General features: G+C 44.4%; 1 protein-coding gene across 1 annotated transcript in view; it reads left to right on the top strand.

Moving 5' to 3' along the window:
- The window catches only part of plxna4 (plexin A4), a 183,659-nt gene that overhangs the window by 28,605 nt on the left and 129,010 nt on the right, over positions 1 to 26,044 (top strand). Inside the window, exon 3 of the mRNA XM_058624311.1 lies at positions 3,097 to 3,279. Coding sequence (XP_058480294.1) covers positions 3,097 to 3,279 — 183 coding nt within the window. The remainder of the gene's footprint in view (positions 1 to 3,096; positions 3,280 to 26,044) is intronic.

The raw sequence follows: 26,044 nt of genomic DNA, 5'->3' as shown, positions 1-26,044 counted from the left end.
ACAAGCGCAGCCACTGGCATTCAATTTTCTTATTTCACTCCGACGGTATTTCTTTGTAACTTAAGGTTTCTCCTTGCTATCGTTTAGGACTGCAGTAGGACAAACAGACCAAGGACAAAAAGGACTTTTTTATAATAAAAAAAAGTACAGAATCAGCAGACCTAAAAAAAAAAAGATTAGGGAAGCCATTGAATTCGCTGCATGCTGTGTAATATCAACAAAAAAAGGGGAAATGGCTACAAGTGCAAGAAAATTGACTCTCTGGAGCATCTTGAGCATTGACATGAAGGGTAATGTATGTCTCTGTGGTTTAATATGTGTCATTAGCTTTGTGAACTTGTAGCCAACAGTACAGGCCCTCCACAACAGTGCAAAACCCAGATTAGGCCATACATCAGAGAGCGTTGGAGAGTGGATCTCTTTCAGTCCCCCCTCTAATCGCATTGAGCAACTCTCTCTCTCTCTCTCTCTCTCTTGCGTGCACACCCACTGGCCCTTCTCTTTCTCTGCACTCTGTATCTGCTGATCCCTATGCACAGTCCAAAAGAGAGCTCTCTTTGTGCTGGTGCTGGCAGGCAGTTAGAAGCAGAGAGATGGATATGGCTGAGAGTGACCTGATTCTGCCTGGCCCCCGTCCAAATACAGAGACTCTGTTTTCCTGTCCCTCTGTCTTTTGGGAGTAACCTCCCTGTCTTTCTTCTCTCCTACTATGCTGTGGGACTCGGGCTGAGACACAGAGTAGTGTTTCTTTTTTTTTTTCGAGTGCTCAGTCAAGTCGAGTGTTTTGGAACGTTGCACTTCAGTTATAAAGAACTAAACTGAATTAATACTTTGTTAAACACACACATGTTGATTAAGCCTATCAGTATCAGCGGCGCTCAGATCTCTTGTAGACCTCTCAGAGTTTTTATCTGCCAAGTTGTTCAGTGAGTGTGTGTGTGTGTGTGTGGATCACATCCTCGCTGAAGACGGAGGGCAAAGAAGATTGAAAGAACACTTATTGCTCAGCTTGGCCAAGGCCGTGAAAACTTGTCATCCCTCAAAGTTTGGAAAACACATTCAGGAGATGAGTCGAAAAAGAAACTACAACACGGGGACAGAAAACATGATGAAAACAGTGAAAGCATTGTCGCGTTGGTCGACGACGTCGCTGGCTACACTGATTTTATTTCAAAAAATATCAAAAAAATCAAATCTCAGAGCTCAGTTGTGGCTTGAAAATGAGTTTTGATCTTAGATCCTCGGTGTCACGGAGGAGCGGGCAGGTTAGCGTGTGGAGCGACACAGTGATGTTTCACTGTGATTTTACAGAGTGACCATGCTTCACATCACAGTGCCATCAGTCTAGCAGAGAGCCACCACATGGTGTGTAGGACAGAGAGTGCACTCTCTTGACAGCAGCTCATTCTGAAAAGGTCAGAGGGAGAAACAAAGAGGGGGGGGGGGGGGGATGCATGGAGAAATCAGAAGGGAAAAATATCCACATAAATGTCTTTCATTCTCCACAAATATTCACCGGCGTTGCCATTTCTTTTCATCGCCACGTCCTCAACCCTTAGATCATATGACACAATCAAATTCGAAATCGTCTCCATCGATCTTTTGACGCCACTTCATATAACCCCCCCGTGTTATTGCCTCGAGCTTGTTGTGGCCAAGACTGGCCATCTTCCATTTGTCTAATGAAAGCAGACACCATATTTCCTCTGCGGCTCAGTCTGAGGCTTCAGATGATGATGATGGCCTGTAGTGAATTGTTGCGAGGAGTCACTTGGTGCTTTTGAAGATTGATTGATTGAGTCCAGAGGTTTACTTCCAGGAAGACAACGGGGGGGGGGGGGGGGGGGGGAATAAGACGTATAGTGCATTGAAAGACCCTCTTCTGCCCCTTTAGATAATCTTCATACCACTGACTGAGCCGGGAGCTTTTCCCCCTCGGCATAATGTTTGATTTCACCATATCTTATTTTCCTTAGCTGATATGTTCCTTTTTGTTGGCAAAGTAAACCTGTACTACAGTATCTGAACCTACAACGTCCAGATATGTCCAATAAAAAAAAAATGCCTTCATTAAGTCATTACAGTGTCAAGTAGTTTTCATCCCTCCCACCCACTAGTTTCACTAGAATACCAATCTTCCTTTGCCAAAGTACTTTTCCTCACAGAAAAAACACGCGTCACATTCAAAAACCTATTCATTAAGAACTCCTTGTTTCAAATACCAGCCATAAACACAGAAAAATGACCAGTCCCTAGCACCATTATTCTCCTTATCAAAACCCATAAGTCATTCTGCCCACAATGAGTAGTGTGAATATTCTCAAAACACAAAATATAGAGAGGCAGAGAAAACACACACCTATCTGTCTATAATCAGCAAATCACAGCAGCGTGTCCTCACTGAAAGCATAACAGATGAACCTCCATCAAGAGTGCTGCATAGTCTTGATTTGTCTCAGAGTAGTGTGACGATGTACCACTTTTATTTTTTATTTTTTATTCCCTCACTTCACTTTGAATCATTTCACAGTTTCGCAGTGAATATCTTGCAGCACTGGCGTTTCTGCAGTTGCTGTAGCGTTGGGTGGACAGTGGGGAATTGTGCCTGACAGAGCAGCCTCTAGCGCTATTACACAGCTAGAACCTGACTGTAGTCTCCTCCCGTCTTCCTCTCTTTTTTTTTTTTTACCGCAATGGCTCGGATCAGCAGAAGCACACTGGCATACAAATGCTTGCAAATTCTCTCACTCACCTCTGTTTTCCAATGTATATGTATGAATCTGTGTGTGTGTGTGTGTGTGTGTGCCTTATGGAAATCCACTCACACTAAGACACTGATTACTGTTTGTATTAATCTTGAGCTCCCGGGTGAGTTGTACCTTTATCTGGAAAGCACACTCTGTTTCGCAGGACACTCTGAACCTTTCTCCCAGTGTGTCCCCGAGCTCTTTTCAAAATTGACTCAATAATTTAAGTTTGCACAAGCGGGAAGTTTTACTTTTTCGACTAAAAAGGAAAACAGAGTCACACTGTATGTTTGTGTCAAACTAACTAACTAACTAACTAACTAACTCCCTTTTTGTCGTCGCACCGCAGCTCCTGACCATCGACGACGACTTTTGCGGCCTCGACATGAACGCGCCGCTCGGCGTGTCCGAGATGGTGCGCGGCAAACCGCTCTTCACCGACGGCGTCGACAAAATGAGCTCCGTCGTCGCCTACGTCTACAAGAACCACTCGCTCGTCTTCGTCGGCACCAAAAGTGGCCGCGTCAAGAAGGTAAGGAGCAGTGAGACGCCGCTTTCTCGCCCGTGAGAATGTGCAGCGGAGACTGGGAATTGGGGACTATTGGTTTGGAGGAAGGACGGGATGGGACCCGTAAGGTAGATTGACTTTCAGTCAAATCAGCTGAGTTGGCTGTATTTGTAAGAGGAAGAGAGGGAGAGTGAAAAGGAGTAAGTGTGTGTACGTCTGTGGAGAGAATTTACCTCTCTCTCTGTGTGTGTGAGGAAGAAGGGGGATCAGGAGAGCCCCTGAGGGGGTTTTGTTCCTCGAGCCAAGCCTATCTGATATCTCTCAACATCCTCCTCATCCACTGCACCATATACCACACACACACTTATGCAGTGTACACACAGTATCAGGAGTAGCCGCCGTACTTTTCCTTCACTTTGGACTTGAATGAAATCCAGACCCCTGGGGGCAGATTGTAGCACACATCAGCATGTTACAGAACTTGCTAGACAGCACAGATCAGCATGTTCCAGAATCGATAAGGCAAAACTTTTCCTTATCTCTTTCCTGAGGCGAGTTAGAAAAGGATGCAGTACTTGTGATTCATGTGACTACTAGTTGTGATTATCGCTGATCATTACTTGACACGTCATGTGACAGAAGAGCTCTTGGCTGAACACGATTTGTCCTGTCACGGTGAAGCAGCGCTGGTCAAGCTGGGATTTGGCATGTTGTGGCGTCCACCTCGGGCTGCCCTCATGCTCCTGTTCCCTCCCACACGTGCAGCCATGTCCTGGGCTAATGGGATGACATGCTGCTACAAGGTGTGATAGAAATGTGGGTAGCTCCTGTGCTTTAACCCCTCCCTTTCCCACACTCTAGCACACATACAGCATATTGCATGACTGAGACTAATTTTTGGGGTAGCTTGGCCACTGGGCACTCGGGGGCTTGGGAAATCCAGCATTACATGGAGAGAAGTAAAGAGAGAAATGTCTGAAGGAAGCAGTGGAGAGCTGAAAGTTTGAGTTTGTGGGAGATGTTGTACCGTATATGCCAGATATTCCCAGTCGAAAAGGGAGTTGCATTTAAAGTGCTGTATGTGGACACAAAAGACAAAGATGGTGAAAGTAAAACAAAGATGTGAAGGTCAGAGCAGGCCACCAGTGATAACAGCTATTTTTTTATTTTTTTACTAGTGCAAACCCTTGTTTTTGCTGTGTACATTTTGCTGCAGCAGCAGCCTACTGCTGCACTCCCTTACAACAGGTGCTGGAGATGAGTCATGTGGTAAAAGCCGAGGAGAGAGGGGGAAAGATAATTAGAGCCGTTCCGTCCACACGCCGGCCTCGCGATTCAGTGTAGACGGCGAATGCGCTACTTTAGGAATGCGATGATGTTTGACAGTTTTACCAACTACTCTCCATGAAAAGTAACGCTAGACATCACAAGAACATGTCCTGTCTTTAGAGATTTCACACAGGGGGGTGAAAAAAGTGTTGAATTTTTAAATAAAGAGGAGAAAACAAAACACATCAGTCGACTGCACTGCACATCCACAGCTCATTCTTGTCTTCGTGCCCTGCGCTCACACAGTGCTTCTGTGTGTGTGTGTGTGAATGCAGAATGTGCGGCAGAATTGTGCATTTCCTTCTCGTAAAGTATTTAGGTTTATGACAGAAAATCGGTAGATTTGTTACTAGTTGCCAAAAAAGTCACCGGAGGTCTGTAAAGTCGGTAAATATTCACACGGAAACGAAACACTACTGTTCTTCAGGTTCCGTGCAGGAACAGAGTGGTTGAGTCAGTGGTTTTCCATGATGTTGGACAATAACCAACACATGGGCAGATGTTTGAAACGGGGGCGGAAATACCGCATGTAATCATATTTAATGCCTGCTGCTCATCTGTGATGATGAGAATGGGTTAGGAAAGGGGAATTTAGTGGCTTTGATGGCTAAAAGCATTACAAGCCATTTTTGAGGTTTCACTGAATATTTGTACTTGAGGATATTACATTTATTTTCCTGGTTATCTTGGTGCTTTTCTCCTTTCCCTTGGCCTCTCTCCAGACTTCCCTCTCAAAACCACATATTGGCACTTGAGAGAAACAAGGCTGCAGGATTGTGTCATTGTTCTTTTATTACGACCTGACGTGAATAAAGATCAGACGTGCACTTACGGTATATGTATTGGCGAAGGAAGCCCACAAGTGCACACGGTCTTTGGCAAAAGGTGATCAATATACTGTGTCAACACAGACGTAAGCAACTTGCACAAAGCCCCATTACTGCCCCATCCTCCCCTCCCATGTACATACTTCCCCTCCTCTGTCGTTAGCTGTATACCATTAGATGACATCACAGGCAATAAAAGACAACAACAAGACAATAAAAGGCCTGAGCTTCAGTCCACCTCCTTCATCAGTGACTTTATAACCCCACAGCTAATGGATGTTGATTTATATACACTCCTCCACCTTACTTGTTCCAACCATCAACCCCTCCTCCTCCTCCTCCTCCTCCTCCTTCTTCTCAGCTCTTCTCTCACATGCACTCTTTCATTTTTTTTTCACTGCTATTTATGATCCTGTGACTAACGCACTGTCTTGAATAAACATAAGCTTTACAGTAAAAAAAAGATGCAATGAGGTTTGCTAAATGTCGGTTTACAGGCCCACATTTATGACATCATGAAGTCGGGTTTGACGGGAAGCCGAGTGAGTTAAATTCACACCGCTTGTGAAATTGTTTTATGTGAGGTGGCGCGAGTAGCATTCCTCGTGCATCCAAGCAAAAACATAGTTGCCGATTCGCTAATTAGAGCTGACATTAACAGGATTTATTCTCTGACCCTTCACCCTACCTTTAACCAACAATACTGTATACTGAACCCCAGCCAAACTGGAGAACACTTTTAGACGTACAATGTTTGAGGTAGAAAGAATAAACAGACTTGGATGATTTAGATGTAATTTTGGCACTGAAGATTCCTCTTGGAGTCCAGACAGAAACGGTTGCTGCTGGAGTCATTTCCCTGAAAATAATCTGGCCATTATCGTGGTTGGAGGGGGGGTGTCTTGTGTAGTCGTTCTGGAAGACGAGCAGAAAGATGATTTTGAGGGTGTGTGACGCGATGGTGGGTTTGAGAAGAAAGTGTCAGAAGTAAATAAAACATCCTTTGACCAACATTAACCGCATCCCCTCCAAACAAGAACAAGGCTGGCAGTCGATGGAGTTCTACACATGCCATTTTCAGCCGTCACTGTTACTCTTTACATTTACACCTCGCTATGTGCCTTTTTGTAATGATTGACTGTCTTTCTCTGTACTCTTGAGCACTTAGTGCATCGTTCTCCTCTTTGCTTCCCCTCCCCACTCTCTACCTCTGTTTGCCCTCTCCTCATAATTCCCCTCTTCCCTTTTACCCTTCATGCATCTCACTCCTTTGGCCCGTGGCTGAATGGAGGTTGCACTGAACAGGTCTTTTGATGGCTACCTCCCGCCACTGGATGTGAATGGGACCATATGGCTTCTGTCAGCCAGTCTGTTGGTCAGTCTGTGTGTGTGTGTGCACGTCGGTCTGTGGCTTAAGGAGGAGATGGAGATGTGATGGAGATAAAAGACTGTGACTGGGAAAGGTTTAAACCACTTACTGCAGATGAGTGCACAACAGTAGGTCAAGAGGAAAGCCGCAAACCCCCCTGCAAGCTTTGGTTTAGTTCATGGTCATCTGGTCATGCAACATATTTGCATGAGAGGTGCAGATATACGTGCAGGGGGAACACACATGATACTCAATGCACCTGACTGCCTGTATTGAGATAAACACATATGCATGCATCAGTAAATACACACACACACACTATGTTAACACTGCTGGACAATGCCTGGTCTGCTGCCTCTATGAGGATTGAAGGGTTGTGTTGAGGGAAGAAGAGGAGAGAGAATAGAGCAGAGCGATGAGACTGAAGGCCACCTGCTGAGGTGTTAATGTGTCTCCCTTAAGTCCATCTCAATGGCGGGGGGGGGGGGGGGGGCATTGGCGATCAAGACAGCGAGCAGAAAACTTGATATAGACGAAAACGAGACGAGAAAGGCAAGCAACGATCACTGTCAAGGTGTCTGTCGCCTCTCGGAGGCTTTTCCAATTCCCAATTATGATGATTAATTCACATTTTAACCACTACCATTACTTTATTGTGTCAGGCTGCAAGAAAGACAAAAGATGGAGGAAAAAAAAGAAAGACTTTGCATGATGAGGGATGAATGGTGAGGCAGAAAGGTGACCGTTCGACATCGTAGGGCTCTCGCCTCTCGAAGAGCGAGATGAGAAAATGTCGCAGTAGTGACATACAGTACAGACTGATGTGCATGACACGTTGTGTGTCATGCAGGTTAAATGGCATGACGGAGAAATGTGTCAGCTCTGTTTATGTTGAATGGCTAATGTTTGTTGTTGGAAAGGAAAAAGGTCAGACTTTCACTTTTGACTCAACCTTTGTCAATTTCCCTGATTTATACTGTGAGGTCCAAATTCTCGACTGTCTCATCACCCCTCCCTCGTCCTGTTTTCCCTTCCGCCGCTCCGCCTGCTGCTCTCTCCTCATCAAACACACATCACTTATCTGTCATTTTTACTTGTTTTCCTCCGCGGTTTTATTCTACAATTTAACTCCATTTCCCCATCCAAAATGCTTGGTGACAATTTAAACCTTGCAGTCAGAACAACAATGGTTTAGCATGAGGGATCCTATCTTTTTCAACTTATTATTACAATCAAGTCAGAGTCTCATAAATAAAAGAGGGGGGCTGTCCAAGTAACTGTCTGCTGTCGGCACAATGGGTTGTAGATGGATAAATTTACACGTGCGTAGGTGAGAGAGCTTTTCCGGGAGAAATTTATTGCTCTGGACCACTCCCATATGTTTGTGTGTTGATTGTGTCCTTGTTTTGCATGTGTGTGCGTGTGTGTGTGTGATGGGATGGTTAGCCCCAGATGCAGATTATTGAAATAGGCTGAGCTGAGCCGTGGTCAGTGGAGCAGAGGATTAACTGCTTAGAGCTAATGATGAAATATGCCTGTGGACAGACAGGCATTGTGGGCATGTGTGCTCTGTGTGTGTTTGTGTGTGTGTGCGGACACTAGTTTATGATTTAGAACACAGTGATCAGCACAGGTGCACACGCTCGCACACAGTGTTACTATCACCCTGGCAAGAAGCCATTACACCCGCGCCCTCCCCATTCATCCTGAGTGGTGATCTAAACTCCTGCTGCAATAATTCCCAGAAAGTCCAATTTAATTTTCAACCCCCCCACAAAAACCCAGCGTCGTTCATAAAACATTGCATTTATGAATGGAAAATTGAAATGGCAGCAGAATGATGTGGAAAATTGGCAGCGGAAGTAAATGAGCAACAGCAATACAACTACAAAAAGACTATAAATGTGGTATACGAGCCATTTTAGTGATATACTGCTGTGACTGTTGTGAGAAAACAAAACTTCTGTTAGTGCAAAGGGTTATTCAGCCAGTGTGGTCTTGTCTGGTGCTTGAGTTAATTCACATTTTAAAATATGAACCATATTTCCAGTGTATTACGGTGATAATAGTAATGCCAGGGTGAGACACGAGAGGGACAGTTTCCTGTACTATTAAGTATTCCTCTGCACTGCCAGTGTGTGTGTGTGTGTGTGTGTGTGTGTGTGTGTGTGTGTGTGTGTGTGTGTGTGTGTGTGTGTGTTGCCTACACTAGCTTAGTGCGGGAACACACACTGCATGCTCTGTCGCGAGTTGCCATGGCAGCACAGCCTGCTCTGTGTGTATAGGATAGAATGTATAGAAGGCAGCATTGCAGGAGGACACACACACACACACTCACTGTTATGATACTGTGATACACTGTAACTAATTCCCAAAATGCTCACAGTTATAGACAAACACGAGTGCAGACCGTGGACTGAGTGCACACCTGAATGATGTGATGTGATGATTTTGGGCTGCTACTTGATGACAGGTGCCATCCACTGTGCAGCTCTAAGGCTGATTGAACACACAATATTAATATGTTGGTGTTTTCGTCTCGGTGTATTAACTGCTGTCTGTTACCCGGCTTTGCACTGCTGTTTGATAGAAAGACATGTCAAGGGAAATGAGTCATTGGGAAGCCTCAGCAGTCTAACAACCCACCTTCACTTGATGCTTCTTTTCTCTTTTCCTATTTTATCCTAGGCTAGTTATTCCCCCCCCCCCCCCCCTCCCCCCATGTGTCTTATTTTTTGGTTATTGTGTGGTGGTTTTGTGTGTCGTGCTGTGAAGGAAACCCTGCAGTTAATGAGAAGTAAAGTCTAGTAACAGGAAGACAATCAGATTCTAGTGCTCACAGTCTCCACAGTCTTGACGCTGTCCTGCTGCCAGCATAAAAAAGCCTCATCCAGAACCCGGGCAGTGTGACTCTGCAGTAGGCAGAGCCCATGCTGTATTCACTGAAGACGCCTTATCATCCACTTGTGGAAGGGTAGGGAGTAAAGAGAAGGAAATGGAAGGAAAGGACATGCAATAAAATGCAGACTGAAAGAAAGATGTGACGATGAAGAGAAGCTGGAAAGACAGACATGCATGTATTGTCGATTAAATGTGCAACACGTGGCTTTTTAGTGAGAGAGAATAGATGCGTTGCTCCTGAGATAAACTGAGAGAAGGAAAAAGGCGATCTCTCTTCTGATTCAGACGTATGGCAGCAGAGAACAGGCAGTGTACACTCTGACTCTCTGACGCAACAGCTTCACAAAGTGGCCCTGATCTGGCGGACGACACCGCCCGCGTGTTCGGCATGTTCGCGTCCGTGCGCGTACTTGAGAGTATGCAAAAATATCTGTTCACCTCAAGCGTGTCAGGTGCGTATTTATAGATGCCACTGCTGCAGTTTGGCCTTATCCTTCCTTTCCACAGCCTCTTTTATAATTGATGAACTGCCAGGGGCGGAACAGGGCAATAGTACACACACACACACACACACTCACACACTACCAACCTTGGTAACCAGCTGCTTCACTACAGGTTGACACCGTGTATGCACACACAAGCACACCGACTCCGAAGCACTCGTTTGCTTCACGCTGCTGGATTTGCTGCAGCTAGAGGTGAGCCTCCAGCAATGACTCCATGGTCCATGTAGTGTCACAAACCTAAATGGTTGAATGCTCTTTACGTTTGTGCGACTCGCTCGTTAGCGGCCACAGCTCGTAGTCGGTAGATGAGTCTCGGTCCGGGGTCTGGATACTCCCGAGTGTGGATTCGTCGTCCAGATGTTGTCAGAGTGCATCATAGCACCACAACGTGGGCTTGTCCCACTTGACACATGAGTCATCGGCTCATTCTTCATGTTGTTAAAACAGACTTTAGTGCTGAAGAATTGATTTCAGAAAAATGATTTGGCTTTACCGGGTTTATTTCACAGATTTTGTTTTACGACTTCATGTCAAAAATGATCCGCTGTGAATAATTCATACTTAAGCTTAAGATTGTTTAAGCTTCTTAAATTTTCTTCATTTCTTAGGTCTGGATGACACAGAAATCGCTGAAAGTTAATCATTTTGGTTTGTGGACAAAACAAGACATTTGAGAACATCATCATTTCCAGGTTTGACGAACACGGATCAACGTTTTTTAAGGTTTTCTGATATTTTATGGACCAAACGATTAATCGATTAATCGAGAAAATAATCGACAGATTAATCTATTATGAAAATAATCGTTAGTTGCAGCTCTACTTTAGATGTACTCATTAGATTCAGGACATTGAACCGTCGTGGGCAGCGTTTAACTTCCAGTGTTTACCCTGAAGAAGGGGAACCAGATTAGATTAGATTAGATAGAGTCAGATTAAAATACCCCCAGAGTGTCAACTTGAAGGAAAGCAGGAGGATACGTGAGTGAGCAGCTACAGATGAGCGCACGAGAGTGAAGAGGGCCAAATTGTCAAGCAAGAATGACAGGTGGTGAAAACTTGAAATGGAGAGAGTGTCAAGAAAGGGTAAAGGGAAGGAGCGGAGGAAAGTGCTGAAATAGAGTTTGATGTTCATTTCTCTCTCGTGAGACTGCACCTATTGAGAGGACGAGCTGTATGCGGCAGCCTTTTGAGCTGTGAGTGATTTTAGTGGCTATTCTCTGCCGTGTATGTGTGTGTGTGTGCAGTTGAAAGGTCTGAGCGAGCAGAGAAGTTGGAGAGGATAAAAAAAAAAAAAAATCTTCAGTCTGATCTTTGTGTTTCCTGGCAGTTTGAACTGTTGTTGACTCTGATGTATTGCTGGCTCAGGGTTAAGACAAGGTTGGCTGCTGAGAAAGATGAGTCGAGAGCTGGCGACGTAAACAAATCAAAAGGCTGACAAGGAAAATGAAATTGTGTGCTTTCGTCCCGAGTATAGTTCATCTGGTGTTTCAGCAGAAAATCGGAAATTTGAGTAGACAAGAATCTATTTTGTATATTAATAGGGGTAGTTGAGTATAATATTAACCTGTGTCTAGAGTGAAAGAGTGCAGCAAGCTCAGAAAATTGTTAGTTGGCTTGGTGAACCACAAAGGCACCTAAATGGCTCACAGTGTATTAAAATGACTTCTCTACTTTCAAACTTCCAGCTACACTTTTTCACCATCCTTTTCTTCCCTCCTTCCCTCTTTTCTAATGAACATGTTGTATAGCTGTCCACTGAGAAAAGCTGGCAGCTTGTGTGTGTTTACAAGCTGCTCACGAGGAGTGTCTTTGCCAGGCAGGCATGGGGCCTGTATCACAGGGAAAATTAAACACTGTGGACCAACCTCTACCACTGGCCTGAAGTTAAGCTCGAGAGTTTGAGTTGAAAATAAAGACCATTCCCTCTAAAACTGATTTACACTGAGATGTCGGTTAAGTTTGACAAAGACAGGTAATGGATGAGGATAAACGGTATAAGAAGTGGTTGCGTGAAGACCCACTTGCATATGTTTCTATACATGTATCTCATCTCCTTGCTGCCTGTCATGCTCACTCCTAAGACCTACAACTACTCTACCAGCTTATTAGCATCACTCTTAGCATCCTTCAGCCATGTGTGACATGCGATTGTAATTACGACCGTGCATGTTCTCGCTGCTGCTCTCTCCTCTGCTGACAGATCATTGACAACGTAACGCACTTAACATTACACATTTACATAGACTGCCATTCATGTCACAGGTGCATCAAACAGTTGAGAAATCATCCACTGTGCAGCAGCTCAAGAAAGAAGTGACCACCGTTTCTTTTCTCTTGGCATGGGCATCTCCAACACTTAATCTGACAATTCCTGAAGGTGATTTATGCATAAATAAAGTTTGTTATAGCTGCACAAAATTACAGTGTTGAAACGATCATTTGAATTTTCCCGTCATGCTTTGGCATTTGCTTGTGTGCGAGTACCAAATCATTACATGGTGATTGTTAATTTGTGTTCCAGCAGTGGAAAATCAATGTAGTGTCTAGCAACTAATCACACAGTGTGTTCCTGTGTAGCTCAGTGGATGGATGGCAAGTAGTAACGCTGCCAGGGCCAGAGTGTAATTTCCCATCAGGGCTTCACCTTCTACAAATTTATGCTGCCGCACCCAAGACGAGTGGTTATACAAAGGCTGGACATGGAAAAATAAAGCGTATCGCTCCATCTTTCATGTCTTTTAATCCTCCATACCATAGGAAAGCCAGTGATGAAGAGAAATAATTGTGATTAATGTTCTCTTTATTCCGGGGTAGTAGCGTTTGAGTGTGTCTTCCTTTCTTTATCATTCTACTCCAAACAAACTTTCACATGATGGATCGCCGTAAAGCCGTTGATGGACGACAGCGTGAAGCACATCCATTTTTTTCCGTTCAAACATTTTACATTAATAATAGCGCGAGCGACGTTCGACTGCAACTTTAATTCGTCGGATTCCTAGAAGTTACAAATGACTTTCTTTCTAGTCATTTTTTAATCTTTTCTGTTTCCATCCTTTTCTCTCCGCTCTCCAAGTCTCTAACTCTCTGTGATTTATGGCTGAGTGTGTGCAACTATAGAGGGCACAGCGCTGCAGGTCAGCCCTCAGCCTCCCCTCCTCCCCTCCTTCCCTCCCTACCAACTTCCCCGCACGCCTGTAGCCAATCGTTGCGCACTTTAGCTCTCTAGGGGTGACTGGTGCCTTTTTTTTTTTTTCCTCCCCTCTACCTCTCTCTTTCTCTGTCTCTCCTCCTCTCTGCAGAGAACAGTTTGCCTCACAACTGGGTCATTCTCTCTCTCTCCTCCCTGCAGTAAATGCTAAAAAGCCAGCCAGGCAGGCAGGAAGGTAAGGCTAAGCTAGGCTGCAGCTGCAAGTGAGACTTGTGAGACTGCGGATGTGAGAGTGTGCGGCTTTGGTCTGCAGATGGCGTGTGTATTCAAACAGGTTGAGGTTCAGTCTTTGCTAAACAAGGGGGCGAAATGTGTGAGATGAAGAAGCCTATATGAATGCACGAGTGTCCTTTTACACACACTCTCGCAAACATCAGCTGCATCTGCCAGCATTTGTTTGTTTGTGTTCATTTGCACATTATATCGCTCACCGTGACTTCACAGACGCACACACCTACACTTAATCATGCACGCGCTCCTCTAATCTGGCTGCAGCGGCGTCGGTGCGCGTTGTGACTCAGATTACTCCGACTCAGCCATTAAGAAGAAGAAGATGGAAGCATAAACATCTTTAAAAAGGATCCCTGGGTCTGTCTGGACTTTGAAGTGTCCCTCACTTTCCGAAAAAGCAGCTTTAGAGACACGCAATGACGGGAAAGCTGGAGAGTAAGAGAGATTGAGAGTAAATGAGGTAGAAGAAGAGAGAGGATTGCGGGGATAGATATGAAAAGCAAAGTATGAGGAGAAAAAGAAATTAACTTATGTCATCCTGCACACCTATCCTCACTGTCCCCTCTTTGGCTCCTTCTTGTCCTTGCCCTTTCTTTTCCCATCCTCAAACCTGAACTTAATAAGTGGATTTTTTATCTTGGCTTCACCAGCACCTCCAAAGGAAGCCCCCCACCTCACCCTTCTGGGGAGCACACAGCATGGTAATTGCCAATCTACACGTGGAGACACTTGGACACACTTGTTTTTAAGGACTGAGACAGAATTGATGGAAAAAAAGCTTGAACTTTTGAAAATGTGGATTGTGAGTTTGTATACGTGGCCTCCTGCCGTCACACTTTTAGTCTGTGTATGTGTTGTTTAACGATTGTGCAGTCTCTCTTTCAAGACATAGGCACAGAGGGGGGAGTCTCAGTTTGGGGAGGAGTTTTCTGCATTTTAGCAGAAAATGGGGAAGCTGAAGTTCGTAAACCACTCACTTTCTCACACCAAAGTCCATAGAGAAAATCAGCAATTTCAACATCACAGCACGCAGGAGTTGTTGATTGTGTTTCTGCCCTAATACTGCACACTGGACACTTACTACATACATTATCTTCCTTCTCTTCTGCTTGATGGATAGTATCATCTGTAGTCATTAATTGCTGTATCATAAGTGTGCTTCTGTGTAGAACAAACACCTCATTCACCTGCACCACCCGAGCATCTTTCTTCCTAATCTCTTGCCAATTAGTGATATAGCGAAAGAGCCGGTGCAGCACTTCATTAATTGTTTTTTAGGAGATCAATACCAACTGAGCCCAGAACCACTTGTGCAAACACACTCAGAACAATCAGCACTGCTGATTAAACTCAATTTGTTCCAATCTTTTATGGAGGGTGGGTACTCTGCATAACATTTTTTACTTTAATAGAAAATAGATAAGTGCAAAGACATGCAGTGTAATGTGAGCAAAGTTATCAGGTGGGTCTAGGTGACTGATTTTTATAAAAAGCTGTCAGAGGAAAGCAGATGCTTCATGTAAATTATAGTCAAATGTACTTTTGTGAGCATAGGAATAAAATAAACATTGAGTTATTGGTCCCTGCAGTAATAGTCAAAGATGGACTCATGTTAGCCGTCACAGTTGCTCTGCAGCCCCACATGTGCGTGTGCATGCATGTTTTAAGGTGTCCTTGTGGAAGTCGCCATCACCGTGGGTCATTTTTTATCTTTTCTCCACGTCCTTGATTCCTAATACTTGAGCATCCTGGGAAATTTGACTTTCAAGGACACTTTGATGTGCACACCCAGAAACCCCAATTCCCTTCTTTTTTTTTTTACCGCCTGCTTTCATTGTTGACTAAAACCCAGCGCGGCATCTTGTCTACTACGCTCCTCCCTGGAGATGGAGGCCTAGTTTTTGCTCCCCTTGTGAAATCAACTTCTGCCCTTTCATTAAAGTTAAGCCCTTAGCACACAGGGGATAAGGGAAAAAGCTTAGTCACTGAATGTGCTGAATATCAATCAGAACGAGTTTGGGTAGAGTGAGAGGATGTGGGGAGGAGGTAAGATGAGGTGAAGAGCAGAGAGGAGTCAAATGATTAAATATGCAAAAAAAAAAAAAAAACTGGAATATAAATTTCAGACACATCATCATCTTCTCACTTCAACATTCTTCCATTTTTGTCCTAATCTCTGAGTAAACCAGTGTCTTGGCTGACAAAGCCATAACAGAGCCAGGCAGGCACGTGTCTGAGGCTGTTCCATCTGGTTTTCCTCTCCAGTTCTCTCCTTGTCAGGCCATTACTGCCTTTTAGTGTCAGCTGCCTGCTCCTACAACTGGCAAACCAACCCAAACCACTGTCCCCCTCTCTTGCTGCCACCCTCGTCGCTTGGCTCTGGTCCTGCAGTAGCCTGTCTAGACCGGTCCAAAACGTTTTGCACTCTACAAAAAAAGAATCTGATATTTTAAAACACATTTAATAAACTCGGGTAAAGCAATAAAAGCTGTTGTCAACACCACAGACAACATGCGTCAGTCTAACATCACATTGTATCGTTGCCATTGAAACATGCTTTCATAGGTGGATGTTGGCTTTGCTCTATTTGTTCTCGCAAGAACGTTGTGTTGTGATAGAAAGCCCTACAGTTTTGGTTTTTGGATTCCCTACTGGCTTATAGCACACTGCAGATGTGTGTGTGTGTGTGTGTGTGTGTGTAAGAATGAGTTGGCAGGCGCCCTGATTCGCACAGTGTGGGCTACAGACTTGGCCGACGGAGACATGCCAAGGGAGACACGTTCTGAAATAGAAACTTCAGTCACACACACGTCTTCACAGACGGCTAGGGGAGAGAGGAAAACACTGAGGTAGCACTCTGTGCCAAATTATGGAGCTGCTGCCCCCTTGTTTGTTCCTATGAGTTGATTTTGAAGTCACTTTCTGTAATAGTAAGAATATTCTCCATGAATGCCCCATGCTTTGCGTCTGTTGCTCCTCCCTGTGTTAATGCTGCTGCTCGGTGAGAGTTTTTTTTTGGACACATCAGTGGACCAGCTAGCAGGTGCTGAATGAACAACCCATTTCTGATGTGCACATAGGACGAACATGCCTACCAGTCAATGAATAATGATCCTGCAAAGCCAATTTGTGACCTGTGTAGTTTTTGTTGCCGTAGGGATGGTGGGTGGGGGTAGTGCACATGGGATGATATGCAAAATGAATAAAATGAACAAAACGAAGGAGGAGGAAAGGAGGGTGCATTCCCATCTCTTAGGAAAACATTATTTAGGCTTAATTTGTCTCCGCAGAATGCCTGCAAAAGTGAGAAAGCACTCCAGGGACAGGACTAGTAGAAGATGAAAAAAATTATGAATGTTAAATCATGTTCATGGAAAATATTGCTCCCCTTTACGTCTCCCTATTTAGAGCAAAATAAACAGTGCCTTCCCCATAATTGGTAATTACATGTGATCGTTTCTCAGAATGCTACAGGACTGTTTTGCCAAATAAGTAGTCCAACGCAATCCACAGCTATGGTGTGAACTCGGTCCTGATAAAACATTTGCCACCTCTTGTAAGTGGATAAATGGTGCGAGCTTTGGTTTAGTTTGAAAGGCTGTAAATCGCGGGAAAAGACGTATGAGAGTGGCTGAACCCTGACTGGAGTGAAATGTGCTTGTGCCTTATCCACCAAATGGCACTTCCTTTATTATATGGTCTTCCGTCGGTCTAATGACTTAGTGCTGCTCTCTAGTTTTCTTACGCAGCACTTTGTGCATAGTCAGAAATAAAATATGTTTCCGTCACTATAGCTCTCTCTTCCATGCAAGTCATCACTCATAAACACACACACACACACACACACACACAGAAGTGTCAAACACTGAAACACTTAACTTCCTCCTGTTGAATAGCCACTAATTCTCTCCATCAGGGGATTATACATAATTGATTCATGGATGAGGAGTGAAATTACTCATCAGTTGTGAAAGACGTATTGTCTTTGGGTGTGAGTGTGTCAAATGGATACTTGTGCTCCAGGCCATACAGTATACACACAGTATGTATGTCAGTGTAACTCTTGTGCTGTACACTTAAACCATGATTGAAGACATGATAACACAAGCTAAACCGTCAGCCACTAGGATGTTCTAATCATCCCGGACATGATTGGAACCTGAGGCCAGTGCAAGTCAACCTGCTGTTGGACGGCAGCCCGCGGTCCCACAGAAGGGAACTGGGCTTGTAACCGGAGGGTCGCTGTCCCACAGCATGTCCCGTGACCGGCCAAGGTACCCAACCCCTCATTGCCCCCGGGTGCAGATAAATGCTGCCCACTTTGTGTGTGTCCACTACCAAATGATGGGGTTAAATGCAGAGGTCAAATTCACTATCTCTAATTGGTGTATGTGTGCAAACGCCCCTGCAGTATACTTTGTATAGTTATAGTTGTACTTCACTGACCTTCCCCTGTGTGTTGCTCTGTGTAGTGTTTAAAAAAGCTGTGAAATTGTGTCTATTTTTACTCCTACGAACCTGCAATCACATTTTTTCTGTCTCTGTTGGATATTTTCCCCCCTCGTAGCTGTGCAAGTGTGTTTGTGTGTCAACAGAAACCTGAGCCACCGCTGAACATTATCTCATCAGAGGTGATTCATTGTGTTAGCATACAGCAGGAAAAAGGATGTGTGTCCACATTACGGTTGATACGGCGGATCCATTTCAGCCGAGCTGGATGCTTTCCTTGGTACCCCTGCTAATAAATCCCTGCTTTGCCGAAAGTGGAGGCATTTCTCCCATCAAGTTTCCTGCATGGCGATACCATATCTTGGACGGCAGCTGTTGCTAGGCTCTGTTGCCAGGCAACTGTTTATCTACTATTATGGGATTCGGCGGTGCCTAATGGGGGATCGTCGGTACGGACAGTTTGGACAGCCCTCTGTTTTGTGATGTCCGATTCAAAGTGCGAGTGTGCATATTTTGCAGCGGGAGGTAAACAACAGCTGCAAGTCAGCTGCTGCCCACAACAGATTCATACGCGGAGGTACAGTGCAACATCACAAAGAAAACATACAAGGCAACTTTGTCTCTAACGTTAAGCGACAGGTTTTGTTCACTGTTGTCATTGTGCAGGAAGGCAGGAAAAGGTCAAGGGGAGGGTAGGGTTCTAATTGAGAGCTCAGCTATTTATACAATCTACTGTATTTCCTGACCTGTCCTACACTCACTTTCTACTCCTCTACCTGGCACTCGGCAATCGATTGTTTCCCCCGTTTTCAGTCCCTTCAAACGTGAGCCTCTGACCTTCCCAGCCGTGTCTTTAAAAGCATTACTGTTAAATCTAATGGAACACAGCGCGCAAGACGAGCTGCAGTGCTGCAATCACACTGTGTGTACACTCAATGTCACACTCCTGCAGTGTTGGCTCACTGCTAGACATGCAGAGGAGATGACTGATGCCAATCGGTGGCACATTTTAATGCCAATGGGACTCTGTGTGTGTGTGTGTGATGGAGGGAATGATTCATTTCCTCACATGCCTATGGGGTGCTGGCCGTGTCGGGTTTTTAATATTGACCTTCATATTTTTCATCTTGCGAATAAGAGGCATTGCTAGAGTTGGACAAAGTGGTTAAGCAGTCAAGTATTTAGTGTGACCCACCCTTACACTCGAGCATTGAAACGACCGCGGCTCTGAAATACTAACTGGTAACTGGTCTTGTCCAACTACTTCATGCTGGTCTTATTAAAGCAGGGTTGGCCAAGTTGGCTAAGGCCAACCTTCAGTCAAACCATTCCAATCCAAATACCAATGACCACAGAATTTGACAGACAAAAACAACCAAGTGCCGTAAGAGTTTTGTGCACTATTATAAGTCATTTCTCATGAATAAAAACATAAATGTCCCCCCCCTGACGTTTGAAGCACAATAGTATTCCCTCAAGGGCAAGCACAATCTAATTTTTGTGGATTATAAAACAAACAAAGCAAAACATTTATTGGGTAAAAGCTTTTCCGCTGGACCCAAATATAAACTAGTTGCTGTGAAAGTGGCGCGCCGTAAATCTTCAACCTTGTCTTGTGAAACCGAATTATCGCGAATGACATTGATGTGTTTGTGGGTGTCTTTACGCAGGATTGTGTTTGCTCGTAGGGTGTGGTGAATCACTCACACTAACAGAAGTGCTTTTACAGAAAATGAGCAACCATAAAGACGACTGAGGGGATCTCATGTGAGTGCATATGGCCATCCGTGTGTGTGTGTGTGTGTGTGTGTGTGTGTTGTTAAACCCTCTGTCCAGTTGATAAATAACTCAGAAGGCTAAGTAAAGGACAGTGTCTATAAAACACTGCCGCCATTTCTTTTACCAGCCTCTGTTTTCCTCTCCCCTCCATCTCCAGCTAAAATCTCCTTTATTACACCCCCACCTCGGTGTTGTCTGCGCTCCTCCGTGTCATTTATCTCTCTTCTCTCGCAAACATTTTCTCAGTCTGCGTTGCTTCAGGCGCTGGCTGCAAATAAATGAGAGCAATATTATTTTATGGGATGGCAAGTTTGAAGTTTCCCTCTGTTTTTGGAACAATTAACGAGGCAAAAACCTGAAGGGAAGATGCAACAAAAACAAATTGAGGAGAGTCAAATAAAGAACCGTATTTGTTAAAAGACAGAAGGCAGGATGGATATGTTTATTAAAAAGAAAAAAGAAAAAAAAGGAAGGGAGTCTGAGGAAGTGAGGCTTTGAGAGAGAGAAGGAGCGACATAAGGTGTTTAGGAGGGACGGGATTAATGAAGAAAAGGACAGAATGTGAAGTGCTTAACATTAATAAACAATGTAATGTGACTTGCAGTTGGATCTCGCTTCCAAGGCGTGTGCAACTATTGTAAATTGTACAATTAAAGTAACAAAAGTGAATTAAACAAACCACAAATGAAAAAAACCCAAAAAATGAACCTGACCATTATGGCTTTAACTGTCAGATCTCAGCCAGCAGCAAGCACCCTACACAAACACTAAGCACCACCACATAAACACCCTCAACTCCGCTGAGATCCCCGCCTTTATGTCATGGCGTTCACCCTTGTTCGTGCCAACTCCCCCTCGCTGTGCCAACTAAAAACCTCCCTGCAACTCTCCATGTTTCAGACGCAGCGGAACACGCGCACACGCGACTCCTTCTCCCCGGACCAGCTGAGATTAAACGGGCCGCGGATCACACAACTGCTCAACTTTGATCAGTGTGGCAACAAGTGTAAATAGGATCATTACAGGGAATTTAGCAAGTGGGGGGGGGGGACCACTCTCTGCGACACACACACAGAAACACACATGGTTCGTTTTCAAGAGACGAGCTGTGGCATGCAAACAGAGTTCCAACAGGGACTTTATTTGGGGTGTAATCTCAAAAGTGTAATTTGCCTGGAGTGCATCGGGAGATCTGACAGCCGGAGGAAAAGCAGGAGGAATGGTGGCGGAAAGGATTACTGTTGGAGTCGGATGAAAAAATAATGGTTAGATGAGCTTAGAAAAATGAGATGAGAACATGATGATAGGACAAGGGATGAGAATCATGTACACAACGCTGGGATTGAGCCGATAGCGGGAGGGAGGAAGGACGAGACGAGCAAGAGTGGTAGAAAACTGTTAACTTCATGCCATTTCCCAGTATTATATCATGTGTCACTCTCTAGTCCCTGCCTTATTCTCTCATGCGCGGGCTCCTCTCTGATGACAGCCATTTGGGGGCATTAGATCTGGTTCTAAACAAGTCTCAATCCAATTCCAATCCACAAATCAGTGAGTATCCCCCCCTCCTAATCTCCTTAGATTTCTATTGCAAAACCTGATTACATCGCGTTTGTAACCCGCAAAACCCACTGCTGCCGTGGCTTTCGAGCGGCAAGCCTCTTATCTATCAGAACAGACTAATGAGTTTGAAGCTGACCACCAACCCAGTCCAATGTAGAGTCAGAGAAATCTAGAAATGTTGTGGCGAACACGGCCGGTTGATACCTTTTTTTTTCTAAAAGTACATTGTGATTATGGAGATAAAATAGAAGGACAGCTGTGATCTCTCAGCGGGGGGGGGGGATACATATAAGGACTTAAAAAAGTCTGGCCTTTGCCCTTCATCACATCTGTAATGGCTTTATTTTGTTGCGTAATTTAATTTCTAAACCTATTGTTTACACATTTTTCTTGGACACATGGAATTAAGTTGATCAGTATTTTCGCATTCAATCATCAATTTACTCGGCAGTGACAATAGATGGCGACGGGAGTCTCTAAAATGCACCAGACCAGTGACACCGCTTTTATCTAATAACATTATCTGTATTCATTCCCTGTGGCTTCCCCTCAGCGTTAAGATCAATTATGATGAGCATGTGTTTATCCAGCCAAGGTCGCATCGTATCTGTCTATTGTTGGTTTTCCAAAATGGTTTTGACCTCAACCCTCACCTTAACCTCCCGAACCTTGACCTACGACCTGTGACCTGTGCGTTTGTCTGTCACGTCATTGTTTGTCCAGCGAGCTCGGCAAAGAAGACTGAGTGGGGAGCCGCAGCTGCCGATGCTTGTTTTAATGGCTTTACTTTGGCTTTATAAGTCTGAGCTTGTGTCTTTTGGGTCTTTGGTATCTCCCTTTTATTACTGTTTTTTTTTTTCACCTCCCAGATTTATGCTTTTTTTACACCACCTTAAGCTCCCGCTTCCTCAAAAATAAAACATGCTTGGCAGTTGGCATTTTGCTTTTTTGGATGGCAAAAAATTCCTCCCCCCCACCACCACCCCCCACCCCTCCATGTTCAATTATTCATGCTGAACTACTCACTCCCCACAGCTATGAAAGCTCAAATACACACAAAGGCACAGTCACACACTCAGCTCTGTAAATGCATGTACCATGTGTTGGCAGTGATATTTTTGGGTCTTTGTTTTGGGAAGGGGAACTGGCAGCTTCAGTGTAGCCAGTGCAATACACAAGTGAGAGACTGTTATTGGAGATGAAGGCAAAGGGACTTCTATCTTCCTCCTCCCTTCCTTCTCTCACCTCTCTTTTATCACGTCGTTTATTGATGTCGTTTTTAGTCTCACATTATCGTACCTCCCAGTCATTCTTTCTATCAAAGTTCCTTTTTTTTTAACACTCTTATTATAATCACTTATATTATATACAGTAATTGTCTCTCTTTTATTTATTCCATGAGGCCTATCAAACATTCTTTGTTTTTAACTCAACTATTTTCCTCAATTGTATTCCCATGCACTGCTGTTGGTTTCATTCATCTGTTTTTCCACACCCCCCATTCATCTCCGTGTGTGTGTGTGTGCAGTTTGATGTCCCCTCCCAGTCTGTCCTTCCTCTCACATGTTGTTATTGTCTGACAGTGCACTGACAGTGTCTGTGGCAGGGTTAGGTAACAGTGTGCAGCCTTCCCTGCCCGAACTGAACAGCAGTGAATAATTCAGTCAGCAGGACACGAGGCTTGACTTTTGTGTCAACTGGAATTACAAGTTACAAAACACTGTGCGCGCAAAGGTGAAAGTGAAGGTGTTGGCGCAACAGTGTGGCGGCAAGAAGAGCGACCGCAGGTGTGCATGACAAAGTTTGATGTGAGGGGGGGGAAAAAAAAAATAAAGAACATAAGCAAGTATATAGCATGTGTCAGCAACTTAAATTTAGTGTCTTAAATATAATGTATAATATCACATATGTGCCAGGGCATTAATGTCTTATTAACGTGGTCTGTAACATTAACAGTCGATATGTATATTAAAGTGTGCTTTTTTTGTGCAATCAGTAGGTGGTATTGTATTATAAGACTAAATAGGAAGTCAAGGTGAATTACATGTGAGAATCGGGCATGGATGAAGTCAGGAGGTGGGTGATAAGAGTGACGAGGGAGGGACTGACTGAGGGGGGGGGAGAGCGGCACAGACAATGAACTTCTCATGTGAGTCATCCAGCCAGTGAGAAATGGGTCACCATGGACACGGCCACTGACCTCGCACTGATGCCCGATCTATTGATCCAATTAAAGCTACACCTCGGTGTTTTTGTTCCTCCCTTTCTCTGTGGTTGTTTTCCTGTCTGACTGTATTCGTCTTAATGAGATCAACATCTCTGCATCTCCCTCGTCCGTGGCGTCTGTCTGTACGGACAGTTTCTTCCCCGGCTCTCCTGTCGTACCTCTGGTTCCGTCCTCGTTTCAGTCAGTCTTGCCCATTTTGTTTGATTCCTTCCTTATAATCAGCCTTTTCTAAGTGAATGTAGGTTCAGTGATATTGTATTCTGTGAGTAGAGTATAAGTATTGTCCAATTACTCAACGCTGAGATCATTCGCAATTAGCGTCGCTTGTGCTGTAGCACAAAGGGTTGTCAACCGTGTGGTAACATATACACAAACACACACACACACGTCACAGCTACTCCTCTTAGGACACTGCATTGACCTTAACCATAACCTGTTAATGCCCAACACTAACCTAACCACTGTTTAAAGTGTTAACTTAATGAATGAGGAATGAGGATGCCTCATCAGGACCAGATTTTGGACATCCTGGTCCTGACAAGGTCAGTGTTTATGCCAGAAAGTGTATTCGATAGGTAACAAACACGCACACGTACACACACTCAGGCACAAATTTAAAGCCATTACAGTTATTTGTGCTGGAAATGTCCTCGGCAGCAAAGCTTTACCATTCTACACAGAGACTTGATTAGAGGTTGATTTAATGCTCTCCAAACAATGAGCTCCTGTTTATTTCCAATTAGCATGATGGATGCAGACCATAACAAACATACTGCCTTTCTTTTCTTTTCCCCCCTCTCTCACCTCATCTCTCTCTCTCTCTCTCTCGCTCTCCTTATTTCTTTATTTAACAGTTTTCCTGGATGGTATGACAACGACACACTGTGGCATGAATGTTGCCATGGTGAATGTAGCTGCCCACCATTACTCGTTAATTGGATGTTTATTGTCTTAACCTGTTTGAACTGGACTCTGCTCCATGCTAACTAGTTTTTTTTAATCTGTATTGCTCTCATTGACTATTAAAATACACCGTATTTACCACTAGGTACATGCATGAAAAAAAATCAGGTAAACTAGTTACAGCTCCCCCCCCCCTATAATTTACAGTTGGATTATTATTATAACTCTATCTATGAAAGAAGAGTCGAATATTGCTCTCAGGGAGCCCGGAGCTATCAGTCTGCCACATTCACCTTGACACATCCCATCATTTAAAATCAGAAGCACTCAGAGCTCTATTTGCAGGCAAAGAGGGGTGGCAATTTTACGCATTTTTGATCTGGAGTTTGAACAAGCTCCTCTCCTCTCCTCTCCATGCTGGCTTTCAATAAATTCGTATGATTTCCCGTGTCATTAAATGTTGAATTTGATTTGCAAATGGCCTCCTTGTGCTTTCTGAGGGCAAGATGAATGCACGGTAGACATGTGCACTCATATATCCAGACACGGAGAAGGAGACAGCCAGCACTTGCGTAGCTCATGTTTAATTAAGCAGTTTGTCTGTGAGAGAGTGAGTGATGGGCCCACTCACACTGTTAACTCTACGCTTGTTTTCTTCTATAAACTTTTCTGATCATTACTCAATATCCTGTGGCCCTACAGGGGGCAGCACATATTAGTGGCCTCTTTTGTCCCCTGTCAGCATGGCCAACGTAAACATCCTCTTGGATTATCCCTTTCATTCTTTATCTCACTTTCTTCTTTTCACCCTCCTCTCTTCCCCCTCTCTAGCGCCTTCTCATCCTCTTTCACACTCACTCTATCTTGATTCTGTGTCTTTTTTCCGTCTTGGAGATGAAAGCCTCCCCACAGCTCCTTTCACTTCTCCTGAAGCGGCCCAAATGAGGTGGCTTATCTGATAAATTCCACCTTTAGCTCTTCTGACACACACGCACACTCTCTCTCTCTCACACACACACACATGCAGATACCCGTCTTGCTACCTTACGCTGTCACACGAAATGTTCAAACGGCTCTAATGAAGACCCATATTCACACATCCGAAAACTTACACATGCACCCTATAAACATATGCATAAGCAGATAATATGTAAAACCCAGACACACAGCCTGTTTGCCTGCAGGCATAACAGGCAAGGTGGGAGATTGGGGACGCCTGGCATCATGGTATGAGGTGCCTGGCATTGGGTCCCTGGGGGCAGAAAGGCTGACTGTGATGTCAGGTTATTGGGCCTTGCACAGCAATGCCTTTTGGTCCGCTCTGTAGGGGGGCATGAGGGAGTGCATGCGTATGACGGCTTTTATTAAACAGTAATCCCAACAGCTGCTGTTCAACCTAGTTCCTCCCCCCCCTGTCCCCCCCAGCTCCCTTCCTAAGTCTGTCCTTTTCCTTCTTTCTTCTGAGGCGTCTGTTTTCACTGTCGCAGCGCAGCGT

This window comes from Solea solea, chromosome 3 (genome assembly GCF_958295425.1).
Source record: "Solea solea chromosome 3, fSolSol10.1, whole genome shotgun sequence".
In the NCBI taxonomy this organism is placed as follows: Eukaryota; Metazoa; Chordata; class Actinopteri; order Pleuronectiformes; family Soleidae; genus Solea; species Solea solea.
This window is presented reverse-complemented; position numbering and strand designations above follow the sequence as displayed.